The sequence below is a fragment of the Mobula birostris genome, chromosome 9 (assembly GCF_030028105.1).
Source record: "Mobula birostris isolate sMobBir1 chromosome 9, sMobBir1.hap1, whole genome shotgun sequence".
Taxonomy (NCBI): domain Eukaryota; kingdom Metazoa; phylum Chordata; class Chondrichthyes; order Myliobatiformes; family Myliobatidae; genus Mobula; species Mobula birostris.
The window spans coordinates 61,609,976-61,624,067 of record NC_092378.1 but is presented as its reverse complement, the minus strand read 5'-3'; the positions used below and the strand labels follow the sequence as shown (position 1 = coordinate 61,624,067).

At 42.8% G+C, this 14,092-nt stretch overlaps 1 protein-coding gene across 2 annotated transcripts in view; it reads right to left on the bottom strand.

Annotated features, from left to right (window-relative positions):
- LOC140203386 (epiphycan-like) overlaps nt 1-14,092 on the bottom strand; it is a 43,574-nt gene that overhangs the window by 15,539 nt on the left and 13,943 nt on the right. For both annotated transcript variants that reach the window (XM_072269441.1, XM_072269442.1), the window contains 2 exons: nt 5,563-5,707; nt 2,113-2,271 (listed from right to left, as the gene is read on the bottom strand). In XM_072269441.1, coding sequence (XP_072125542.1) covers nt 2,113-2,271; nt 5,563-5,707 — 304 coding nt within the window. The remainder of the gene's footprint in view (nt 1-2,112; nt 2,272-5,562; nt 5,708-14,092) is intronic.

The window sequence follows — 14,092 nt, the reverse complement described above, 5'->3', positions numbered from 1 at the left end:
TTTGTAACTCTAAAACATAATTAAAAGAAATACATGGGAAGCCAGAGATAACATGTGTCTGCTTCATTTCTACTGTAGTGCAGAGTGCACTTAATGACACGATGATGTAATGACATATGCCATTGACGTACTTTTACATATAACCTACAATGAATTATGTAAACAATAAAGAATGCTTAATCAAAGAATATATTTACAATTTTGCTCAAATATTGCTGAAATATTAAATACTCAACACCAGTGGTATAACTAAAGGCCTACCCCACCATTTAGTCATGTTGCAGCTAATTTCTATCTTAACTCTGTTCAGCCACATCAATCTGTAACCCTTGCTTTGCACAAAGTCAAACTTAGTTTTGAAATTTTCAATTAACTCAGAATGCAGGAGACTGTCTTGGACCAACACTACCATTTGTGTGAAAAGATGCTGCCTGATATCACCACTGGATGGTTGGACTCGAATGGTATTGCAGGAACTTAGGTAAGAGAACTATATCTCCTTCATTAACGAAAAGGCTCAGTAGAGGACGTGCAGTACTTCACCAGAACATATGGTGTAATTCTACACTTCCATCTTAGACAGCATCCACACAGCAGCCACTACTGTGTGATTTAGTGCAGCATTCTCTCAAGTACGAAAAATACAGTGAACTGTCCTATCAACTGAAAAGATTGTTGACTGCATTTTACTGCAGGACTTGTGCATGTCCAGGACAAAGAAATGGGGAGGAAAATCACTGCAGACACTACCCACCCTGCAAACAGCCCTTTGTAAAATCTCCTTCTGGAAAGTGTCACAGGGCTATGAAAACAAAAACTTCACACCATCTTAAAAGTTCCTTCTCCCAGGCAGTTATCTGATCACCATTCTAGTTAGCCCCAATCTCCTCTACTTATTACCTTAATCACTGCACTGTAAACACTTTTAGACACCTTTTATAATGTTACTTGCATTGTAAGTACATGCTGGTATTTATGCATTTATGCATATGTAAATGTATAGGGTGAATAAAGTTGTTCCTTGATCCTTGATGTCCCCATCAGAGGAAACATTTTATTTGTCTATCCGGACAAATCCCTGTTGAAGAATTGGGCTTTGAATGTTATTGCACAAGGTAGAAATTTAAAGGCAAGAGGGATTATAGAGTAGGTGCAGGAATGTGATGCTAAAATGAAGAATCAGTCATGTTCTTGAATCCAGGACATGCTGTCTTCTTACTGCTGTCAACAGGAAAGACATACAGGAGCCTCAGGTCCCACACCACCAAATTCAGGAACAGTTATTACCCACCAACCATCAGGCTCTTGAACCAGAGTGGATAACCTCACTCACCACAAAGTGAACTGATTTCACAGCCTATGGATTCACTTTCAAGGACTCTACAACTCATGTTCTCAATATTATTTATTACTTGTTTATCTACTATTATTGCTGTTGTTTTTCTTCTTGCATTTGCAGAGCTTATTGTCTTTTGCACATTGTTTGTACATCTTTGTGTGTAAATTTCTATTGATTCTATTGTGTTTCTTTATACTTATTGTGAATGCCCACAAGAAAATGACTTTCAAGATAGTATATGGTGACATATATGTACTTTGGTAATAAATTTACTTTGAAGCTTATTTGTAGAAACAAGCTTCACAGACAGAATGGTTTTTTCATTTTTGATATGTTGTTCTGTAAGTATGAGCACGGGTTGCTCTGGTTGAACAGCTCCATGAACGTTTCACAGTGTCACGTGGAGTCACCTTTTCACTTTTTTTGCTTCGCGATCAATTTATATTTGGTCAGTGTTTTAGTTCTATTTTTTAAAGGCATGGCCAGAAACTTTGAACTAAGCGTTCAAATATTATTTCTCATCCTATAACCATTTCTATCATGGATTTATTGAATATACCAACAAGAAAATAATTCTTCGGGTTGTTTATGGTGATATATATGCACTTAGGTAATAAATTTACTTTGAACTTTGAATACAGGGAACCTCAATTACCCATAAATGAAAAAAGAGAGAAGGATTACACAGTACATAATTAACATTTACATAAGCAACAAACAATAATGCGGGCTTGTCACCATTGAAATAAGGCTAAAACTCCACAGGGTCATACTTAGCCCATCGAAATCTCCTTTCTTTACGTTGGTGATCTTGTTGAAACGTGCATAGAAGTGGGTGGTGTCCTTTGGAAGAGGAGGTATGTTTTTGATATCTGTATCATCACAGTAGACAGACCCACCCAAGCAGGTACACAGAAGGCATGTTGGAAGACCTAGGAGATGCATAAAACAAGATAAAGTTAGTTGTAAAAAAAATATTGGTATTGGTTTATTATTTATCATATGTATCAAGATACAGAGAAAGGCTTGTCTTAGATACTGTTTTTATAATCTGATAATTCAACAAAAGAGTGAAGTGGATTTCATCAGATTAGAAATTGTTTGCTACCTCTAAATGGCATTAATACAGCCCACATGGCCACCTTATTCTGCTTGTGAAGACACATATAGAGTGAGACCCCTAACTCTGAAGTTCAAGAAAGTGCTGTCAAATTTCTCTGTGCAAAGTAGCATTAGAACGTAGCGAGGTCCAGCTCAGGAACAGGCCCGTTGGAAAACCACGTCCATGCCAAAGATTAAACCGATCCTATTTGCCTGCACATGGTCCACATCCCTCAGTTCCCCACCGGTTTGGGCTTGTCTAAATACCTCATTGCTGACATTGTAGGCATCAGTGTCACGTAATGAGATGTTGAAGGTTCTTGTAATCATCAGCAAGTAGCAGAACAGACAGCGCTGAAATGGGTCCCATTCCGTTATGCAAGCAGCAGCCTCAGGAGAATCCTGCCGCTGAGTGTATGCTTGTGCAGTCGTTGGTTTCGGGGGGTGAGGGAGGGGTGCGGCTGGAAATGGTGAGGGAAGTGTGAAGGGTGGAAGAGTTCTCTCAAGAGGTCATAGAGTTCATTCAAGTTAGCAACGAGTAATGCTCACTGGGGACAAGTTTCAATCCAGGAAGCCATGGAGGACCGCCAGGACTGCAGACAAGAGCTCCTGGTAGGAAGTAGCTAGTGGTGAGTCATTTAAGGATATGAGTGCAGTCTTGAACTGGAATTGGGTCATTATTGTCACACCTCCTCTCCCATCGGGCAGAAAATGTGCGTCTGAAAACATGCACCACCAGGCCAAAGGACGGCATCATCAGACTATTGAATGGACCTCTCGTATGACAAGATCGATTCTTGACTTTTACAGTCTATCTTGCTATGACCTTGCCCGGACACTGCACTTCCTCTGTAGCTGTTACATGTTATTTTGCATTCTACTATTTTATCTCAATGCAATGGGTAATGAATGTATTTATTTATTATTGAAATACAGCGAGGAATAGGTCTTTCTGACCCTTCAGCCTGTGCCACCCAGCAATTCCCCGATCTAACCCTAATCACGGGACAATTTACAATGACCGTTTAACTGGCACGTCTTTGTCTTTGGACTGTGGGAGGAAACCAGAGCACAATAGGCAATAGACAATAGACAATAGACAATAAGTGCAAGAGTAGGCCATTTGGCCCTTCGAGCCAGCACCACCATTCACTGTGATCATGGCTGATCGTCCACAATCAGTATCCAGTTCCTGCCTTATCCCCATAACTTTTGATTCCACTGTCTTTAAGAGCTCTATCCATCTCTTTCTTGAAAGCATCCAGAGACTTGGCCTCCACAGCCTTCTGGGGCAGAGCACCTGGAGGAAGCCCACAGGGTCCAGGGAAAATGTACAAACTCCTTACAGGCAGCGGTGGGAATTGAACGGGGGTCGCTGGGACTGTAAAGTGTTGTGCTAACCACTACGCTACCGTGCAGCCCCCAAGTTGAGCTGTACGGACAGTATGCAAAACCAGCTGTTCATCACCTCCCTCTGTATGACTACTCTGGGGAAACCTTTAATACAGCCAATTGACTGTCTTGCCTGCTGAAGGAAAATTAGACAACATCTCCTGTCTTTGGATAAGGAGTTCTGGTGACCCTTCTAATGCAATGCTATCCAACGTGGCCACAATCAACATCAGTGGTCAAAAATGTTCCTGAGGCTCGGAACTTGAGAATGACAATCGCTCTGAACCTGGACCACAAAAGCAAAGCAGCAAAGACACTGCTGAAGATTTATCTGAAGTCAGAGCTGATCACAACTCTTGCTGAAGGATATGACTCCAGTTTTAGGACAAACTTATTAAATGGGAACACAAGAAATGCTGGAAGTCTTGAGTAACACACACAAAATATTGGAGGAACCCAGCAGGTCAGGCAGCATCTATGGAGGGGAATAAACAGTCGATGTTTCAGGCCGAGAAACTTCATTGGGGCTGGAAAGGAAGGGGGCAGAGGCCAGAAGAAGCATAAGAAGACTGGGGGAGTGGGGGGGAAGGAAGAGGAGTAGAAGCTGGCAGGTGTTATGTGAGACCAGCTGAGGGGGAAAGTGGATGGTGGAGGAGAGGGGAATGACATAAAGAAGTTGAGAAGTTGGGAAGAAGAAGGAATCTGATAGGAGAGGGCAGTGGACCACGGAGGGAAGGGAACCAGCAGGAGGTGTTGGGCAGGTGAGAAGAGAAAGGCTGAGAGGGGAACCAGAGTGGGGGATGGAAAAAGAGAGAAGGGGAGGAGGATGTGTATGTGTTGTAAGAAAATAAAAAATGATAATTTTTCATACTAGTGAGTTTGAAAATCCCACTGCAGGTGAACTTCTTCCTGCAGAAGAGTTTTACCCAAGAATAAAAAGTGGTAAGACTAAAGTTTCCATTATGGAGCCTGGAGTTATGCTGCTGTCCAGATTTCAATGGCACAGCACGGTTTTTCTTGGAGTCGAATAAGTGAATTCCTGGGACTGTGTGTATATAGTTAGAACTGTGTTGGTCTTTGTAGATTATATAGATGCTTAATGTAGAACAGCTACAGCATGCCTTTTAGTTTAATACAGGCTCCTTGTATATTGTGGACGAAAGTTTACTTTGGCCCTGCATTCCACAGCTTCTCTCACCTTATAACCAACACCAGGGTGTCCAAACAGAGAGAATACACACTATACCAAGAAAACGATGAAGAACTTTTATGAAAATATCTCCATATTTATAATTGAGACTGTTTTTACTGTTTCCAATTCTGAACCAGGAACCCTCAAGTATTAATCAATACCTGTAACGTGGAATTTTGGTTTGGGTTCTAACTGATAGGTATGTCATATGTGTATCCAATGTCTGGAAAAGTTGATGTAATTCAGTGTTTTGTGGCTAGTTCTTGTCTGCTGTGGTTAGACGAGAGACACCGAGAAGTCACAAGCTGTGTGATTCAGGGAAAACATTCCTTTCTGAAGCCAAAATTACAATGAGACAATGACAACGGTTACGTTGTCACTTCTGACAAACAGACTGATAATAAATAGCCATTTGGGAATCATGACACATTATAGCAATGCAAGAAGTTACAAAAAAGGTAACGCATTTAGAAACCAAGTTTTTTTAATGAATTTTATATTTATAAATTTGTAAAATACTGAGAATGTCACTACAAACCTTCTTTCACGTCAGGGCCCGAAAGGCCAGGAATACTTGGGGCACCAGAATCCAAATCTTCATGGACACTCTCTCCATCCTCGTAGTCACTGTCATAAGTGTCAAGCACACTGTTCTCAGAAGGTTCCAATCTGCTGACACTGACCTTTGATTAAAAAGCAGAAATTTAGGTTACAGAATGTCATCCAAGGCAATCCCATCTCAGTGTCTTTAATACATTCTACCACAGGGGGCACTAGAGTCCAAATCTTGCAAAGGTTCTTGCAATTATAGAGTATTGTAAAACTGAGAAGTTACCGATAGATAACTGAGCTCAGTTTTAATATTAACATTTGACCCATATCTTAGAACGTCCATTTGTAGTTAAAGTGTCATCACTTTGATCTTTATGTTTTTTTTCTGCTTCATCAGCTGTGGTTCAATAGGGGCATTTAGTTCCCGAGGCAGAAGGTTTTGGATTCAAGTCTCCTTACAGATATTTTGTGATTATTGTGTAATAAATTGCCTCTTGATTTCTCTCTGGAATTCCCAAGTTCTAATTTCAAAATTGTGATGAATCATAGAGTCATTCAGGAAAGTAACATGCCATTCAGCCCAACTGGTCAATGCTGAACAAGATTTCCATCTAAGGTAGCCCTATTTGGCTCTAAGTCTCTCCTATCCTTTACAAGTGCCTTTTAAGTGATATTAATGTATCTGCCTCAACCATCTCTTGTGGTAGCTAGCTCCTTTCTACCTCCTGCAACCCTCTGGGTGAAAATGTTGCCCCCCCACCCAAGGTTCCGGATGAAATCTCTCCCTTCTCACCTTAAAGCAATGCCCTCTAGTTCTCAATTCCCAAACCCTGGGAGAAAGGCTGTATCTATTCACACTATCTGTGCCCCTCATCGGATTATACACCTCTGTAAGATCTCCCCTATTCAGTAACACCCCCAATGAGGAAAGTTTCAACTTGCTCATCTCCTCTCCCTCAAATCCTGGCAACATCCTCAAAAATCTCCTTAACGCTCATTTCAGTTTGATAGAATCTTACTAGGGTGACCAAAACTAAACTCAGTCTTTTAAAGGCTGCCTCAACAGCATCTTATTCAAATTATTCAACACTTTCTTTATATCTTTCATATCAGCTGCTTATCATTACTGATTGGTAAGTTAATTTGTCATGGTAAGTTGTCCCGTGATCAGGCGAGCATTAACTTGGGGATTGTTGGGCAGTGCGGCTCAAAGGCTGGTAGCTCTACTCCACGCTGTATCTCAATAAATAAAAGATAAATAATTATTGAAATACCTCAATTAATTCAGAAGTTATCTTCTATACTCAAACAAATACTAGCCAAATCTATGCCAACCTTTGGGGCTTTTTCAGATTCACATTCATTTATTTGTCACACGTACATCAAAACCAGTGAAATGTGCTGTCTGTGTTCACAACCATCACACCCTCAGGATGAGCTGGGGGCAGCCCGCAGGCGTCTCCACACGTACTGGCACCAAACAGGCAATGCCACAATGTTCAGCAGAGCAACACAAGTAAAGCAACAGCAGCAAAACAAGAACAAGAGAAAATCTACAGATGCTGGAAATCCGAGTCACACACACAAAAAGCTAGAGGAACTCAGTAAGCCAGGCAGCGTCTATGGAAAAAGGTACAGTCAATGCTACGGGCTGAGACACTTTGAAACGTTGACTGTACTCTTTTCCATAGATGCTGCCTGGCCTGCTGAGTTCCTCCAGCATTTTGTGTGTGTTGCAAAACAAGTCTTATTACACACACACACACACACACACACACACACGCACACACACTACAGTGCTCCAGTCTCCAGCAGATTCACAGATTCTGTATCAGTTTGGCTTTATTTTTTTGTACAAATTGCTGCTTTATTGATGTGATTACCAAATGCATGGCCAGGTGATTGAGTCGTTCGTCTCGTGATCTGAAGGTTGCTAGTTCGAGCCTTGGCTGAGGCAGTGTGTTGTGTCCTTGAGCAAAGCACTTAACCACACATTGCTCTGTGACGACACCAGTGCCAAGCTGTATCAGCCCTAGTGCCCTTCCCTTGGACAACATTGGTGGCATGGAGAGGGGAGACTTGCAGCATGGGCAACTGCCTGTCTTCCATACAACCTTGCCCAGGCCTGCACCCTGGAAACCTTCCAAGGCGCAAATCCATGGTCTCACGAGACTAATGGATGCCTATACCAAATGCATTTATACAGTAGGTTCCAGTTAATTGGGCCATTGGATAATTGGGGCAGCCGCTTAATTGGGCCAAAACTGGTCTCGATGTGTCCCAATTAACTGGAATACATTGTATTTGCAATCTCTTTGCTGAAGCCAATCACAATGTGAGATTTGGTTCCAAGCTTTACAAATACTAGCATGACAACACAGAGACATATAGCAAGCACTACAGCACAGAAACAGGTTCTTTGGCCCATCTAGTCTGTGCTGAACTGTTAATCTCCTGCATACATTTTCTTTGCACATACATTCCCTGAGGATGCAAGTCTCCTTACAGATATTTTGTGTTGTTCTGTAATCAATTGTCTACCGATTTTTCTCAAGAGTGGGCAGGTTCTAACTTCAAAATTGTGATGAATCGTAGAGTCATACAGCATATGGAAACATGCCCTTTGACCTGACGATCCATGCCGAACAACATGGTCCAGATGGGACAAGGCAGAATAAAAGTTTGGCATGGACTAGATGGGCTGAAGGCACTGCCGCAGTTTTGTAGTACTCTATGAGTCTGACTCCATAAGATCAGCTCTTCAATGTCTTTGGTGAAATGTGGTGATTCCTTCATCCTGTCGTCCTGGACCTTGGCTCTCAGCAGCTTCAAGAACTGGAAGACCAATAAGTTCTGGGCAAACCAAACAACACCTTTCACTGAAACATTACTTTTCCAGTAGCATTTGCTGTTTAAATCAGTGTCCGTCCATGGGAAAAGCCAGCAAAACCCAGAGTCCCGTGTTATACAGCCACACAGTACATCTAGAACATTGAACATGCCCTAATGTGCATTGGGCAAGATAGTCCAGAAAAGGATGCAGTGGTTTCTCCAAAGTTCATGCTGCTTAGGGAGCAGATTCAAAAGATACGAATCTGCCAAGATGCCACAGCCATCTGCCTGCTCGTGTCCCTCCATTCACTGCCTGTTCACCATCCTGTCTGCTGTTATTGTTGAGTGCCATTGAGTTGTCATTGATTCATGACGCTCTGTGGATAGTGTCGTTGTCCACACGTTTTTTGTGGCAAGTTACAGAAGTAGATTGCCAGGCCTTTCTTCCACGCAGATGTTGCTGCTGCCCAGGTTGGGACCCGGCTGGATTCGAACTCAGGATCATCTGCATCAAAGTCCAGTGATGATGCCACTATACCACCGAATGGCCCAAATACCTGCCTAGATACCTGTTAAGTACCTTTAGTTTTCATTTTATTTAGAGATAGAGCGTGGTTACAGGTCCTACTGGCCCAACTAACCCTGTGACACTCATGTGACTAATTAACCTTCTGATCCGGATGTTTCTGGAATGCAGGAGGAAGCAGGAGCACCTGCAGGGAATCCACGCGGCCACGGGGACAACCTACAAACTCCTTTCGGACAGAGGTAGGGTGGAACTGAACCGGAGTTGTTGATGCTGTAATAGTGTTATGCTAACTGGTCCGCTGAATGCTACCATGCCGCCCTCACTTTGAAATTGCTGATTCGCTTTGTTCACATCTCACTCCACTCATTTCCGGTCAATAGTGACGTTCCCCCCTGGGATTGGTAACTCGAGGCAGGAAGGAGCCTCCAACAACCACAGCTCCAGCTAATTTAGCAACTTTCTGAAAAAGAAAACCTGCATGCCATCCAATCATCGCTCCTCTATACATTCGGAGGCCACTTCATTCATTACAGGAGTGGAACCCGGTGTGGTCTTCTGCTGCTGTGGCATATCCACTTCAAGGATCAGTGTGTTGTACATTCAGGGATGCTCTTCTGCACACCACTGCTGCAACACATGGTTATACGAGTTATTGCTCCTTCCTGTCAGCTTGAACCAGTCTGGCATTTCTCCTCTGACCTGCTTCATGAACAAGGTATATTTGTCCACAGAACTGCTGCAAGCTAGATGGTTTTTTTTGATTTTCACACCATTCTCAGTAAAATCTAGAGACAGTTGTGTGTGAAAATCCCAGGAGATTAGCAGTTTCTGAGATACTCAAACCACCCCATCTGGCACCAACACTCATTCCACGGTGAAAGTCACTTGGATCACACTTCTTCCCCATTCTGATGTTTGGTCTGAACAACAACTGACCATGTCTGCATTGAGTGGCTGCCACATCACTGGCTGATTAGATATTTGCACTAACAAGCAGGTTGAACTGGTGTACCTAATAAACTGGCAACTGAGTGTATTTCTCAGCAAATGGTCCAGTGTTTTATCTGAAGAATCAGTTCCACCAATTGTTATTTAGCATATTCAGCCAAATCTGACAACTCAAAGTGTTCACTTTCATTTCCCTGCTCTTTCACCTCTGCATCAATATTATCATAATATAACATGATGAAATTGCTTTCATATCTTCTCCCCAGGCAGTGTGTTCCAGGCTGGACCTTGGCAAAACCTCTGCATCCTTTTCCAGATTATCCTGCCCAATGTACATCAGGGAAAGAGAGGACGGTGCTCTTAACCCCACCACAACCACCTCGAAGGCAGCACGTTGAGACCCTGGATCTCACCACCAGCCAAGAAAAGCCCAAATGCTTGTTTGAAAGTTGTAGTGATGAGATATTCAATCAACAGGCCAACAGCATCTATCACCCTCGTTTCCCTCGAAACCTTGAGGATATTCCATAAAACAAACCGCATGATTGACTTGTGGCCAGCGACATTCTTCTGCACAAGTTACAATAATACACACATCCAACTGAATGCAGCATTCAATTCCAACATGGCCAGACCCATCCGATAGGACAGATAGAGTCTTAGTGCCCAGTGATAGTTGCAAACCCATCACCTATACACAGCTTAATGCACCGTCTAATGAAGGTTGCCATCAGAATGAGGTTCATTGGCCCATTTTTCTCAGTTTCTTTGGCAGATTGTTCCATTGTATCTCCTTGGACTCAATGCGTTTATGATCTGTTGGTGAAAGAGGACTGCAGCAATTCTACTGAAGTTATTTGATTCAACGAGTTCTTTCTTGATATCTCTGTCCTACAAATCACACATTCCCAGCATCATCAGCTAACCAGACTTGAAAAAAATACAAGGCTGGCTAAACAATTTGCCAAAGAATACGGCTTCAGCTTCCTGTGATTTATTCTGGAGCCCCAAACCCAAGAAAGGTTTGCAAGTGACAATCAATCTGCAGATGAATAGTGGATCCAAGCAGAAGGTGACAACATTGTCCGTGTGATTGCATGCTCTGACTTGTGTGTCTCCACAGCTGTTGTTTGACCACCATCTTTCGGATGGATTCAGCCAGAAGCAAGATGGGAGAGGGTAACTTGCCTACAACAAATGTGATTGGGAAACTCTAGGACATCCCCTCATACCTATCTCTTGATCAGGACCCTGCTGGTGATCATCAGGCCACTGTCTCCCAAACCATCTCATCATTTCAGAAGATGTCCCCTCCACGCTAGTTCTTCCCCAACCCTCTTCTCCTACAAGTCTAGATGAAGAATCTCAACTCGAAATGATGACTGCCCACTGATGCTGCCTAACCTGCTGAGTTTCTGCAGCAGTTTTTTCCATTTCCCACCCATTCATGTGGGTTGCATGAGGTCTTTACTCCTCTGAAGAGCAGTCATGTTGATTTTGTGGGTTCCCTCGCCAAACCGTATTTTAGAGAGTACACCTACCATGTGTACAATATTCTGATAAACAATATTGGTATTGCTTTATTAGTTTCCCATGCACCAAGGGATAGATAGTGTAAAGCTTTTTCTGAGTGCCACCCAGACAGGTCATTCTATACATAAGGACAAGGAGAACAGAGAGCAGAATACAGTGCTGGTAAAGTTCTTGCCCCAGCCCTGCGTATTTGTTTAAATTTCTGAACAACAGAAGACTATTTGATATCTTACCACCAAGTATGGTCTATGTCTGATCCAGGAGAATGACAAGCCTCAGAGCAGATTTGACTTGTTTGGGGATGAACATGGATAAAGATTAGATTAGCTTTATTCGTCACTCGTATATCAAGACATGCAATGAATTGCATAATTTTACATCAAAGACCAATGCGGTCCAAGGACATGCTGGGTCAGAGCAGCCACAAGTGCCTCCATGCTTCTGGCACCAACATAGCATGCCACAACTTTCCAGCCCTTACTAACTCATACATCTCCAGAATGTGGAAGGAAACTGGATCACCCAGGAGAAACCACGTGGTCACGGAGATAACAGACAGCAGCAGGAACTGAACCTCGCTTGCTGGCGTCTTTAGCCACTATGATACCTTTTCACCCTTTAATCATCTTAAGCAGTGAGGTGTATTGTTAATTTCTGTGGTTTTCTTCTCTGCCTTCTGAACGTAGGTGAGAATTATAGTTCCTATCCTGCATGGATTCTCCATGTTAGGAGAAGTATTCTAGAGGGTTTCGATATTGACAAAGACTCAAAATATTGACAATACCCTTCTACCACTGACTTCCAGCATTGTCCATTGTCCTTCTCCACTGGTCTCCCTCCTGGTACTTATCCTTACAAGCAGAACAAGTGCTAAACCTACCCCTACACCTCCTCCCTCACTACCATTCAGGGCCCTAAACAGTCTTTCCAGGTGAGGAGACACTTCACCTGTGAGTCTGTTGGGGTCATTTGCTGTGTTCGGTGTGACCCGACATAGATTGGGAGACTGTTTCACCGAGCATCAACACCCTGCCTGCTAGAACAAGCAGGATCTCCCAGTGGCCACACATTTTAATTCCACTTCCCATTCCCATTCTGATATGTCCTTCCATGGCCTCCTCCACTGTCGGGATAAGGCCACACTTAGGTTGGAGGAACAACACCTTATATTCTGTTTGGGTAGCCTCCAACCTGATGGTATGAACATTGATTTCTCAAATTTCTGGTAATGCACCCAAACCCACCCTCTACTCCTTCTCCATTTCGCATCTCCTTTTCCCTCTTTCACCTCATCTCGCCGATGAACTTCCCAGCTCTTTATTTCATCCACCCCCCCAGGTTTCACCTGTCACATTGTGTTTCTCTCCTCTCCACCTACCTTTTAAATCTACTAGTCAGCTATTTTTCTCCAGTCCAGCCGAAAGGTTTTGGCCTGAAACATCGACTGTATTTTTTTTCCATCGATGCCACCTGGCCTGCTGAGTTTCCTCAGCATTTTGTGTGTGTTGCTCGGATTTCCAGCATCTGCAGATTTTCTCTTGTTTCCAGGATTGTAAAGGAGTTTCTCCCCTACCCATTGCAGTAACAGGCATTCACCTGCCTCATTCTAGGAGAACAGTGGAGGCATGTCACTAGCCTGTGTGCTTATTTTTGATCCCTGTTAATTCCCACACTATCCACTTATGGATAATGGGAATCAATCTTATATGGAGAACTGAATCTCAGACGTAAACCTACAGTAAACAGCAGCACTTCTACTTTCTCAGGAGCTTGCGATATCTAAAACTTTGTCAAACTTATCTAGATGTGTGGTGGAGAGTATATTGACTGGCTGAGTCACAGCCTGGTGTGGAAAAACCTATGCCCTGGAATGGAAAATCCTACGGAAAGTAGTGGATACGGACCAGTCCATCATGGGTAAAGCCCTCCGCACCATTGAGCACATCTACATGAAACATTGTCACAGGAAAGCAGCATCCATCATCAAGGACCCCCACCACCCAGGTCATACTCTCTTCTTGCTGCTGCTATCAGGAAGTAGGTACAGGAGCCTCAGGACTCACGCCACCAAGTTCAGGAACAGTTGCTACCCCTCAGCCATCAGGCTCTTGAACCAAAGGGAACACCTCAACTTCACTTGCCCTGTCATTGAAACCTTCCCACAACCTATGGACTCACTTTCAGAAACTTTTCATCTCATATCCTTAATATTTATTGCTTGCTTGCTTGCTTATTTATCTGTTTATGTATGTATGTATGTATGTATGTATGTATGTATGCATGTATTTTCACAGTTGTGTCCTTTGCATACTGGTCAAATACCCAAATTGGTGTGGTCTTTCATTGATTCTATTATGGCTATTATTCCATTAATTTATTGAGTATGCCGACAAAAAATTAATCTCAGGATTGTATATGGTGACATATACTGTATGTACTTTGAGCTTTCAGCTTTAGTCACCTGGTACAGCTGATATTAGCAAAGACAAAGATTGTTTGTTGTTCTAGATTCCAGATCTCATGTCTCCAGTGTTTTACACATTTAAAAGGAAATATTTTTAAGGGCATCTGGAAAATGCAAGTGAGTGGGAGCAAATGTATATCTCTTTTGAATACCTGGTCTAGGGGTGATGAACTGAATGGTTTCGTTCAGTGTTGTACGATTCTGACTGGT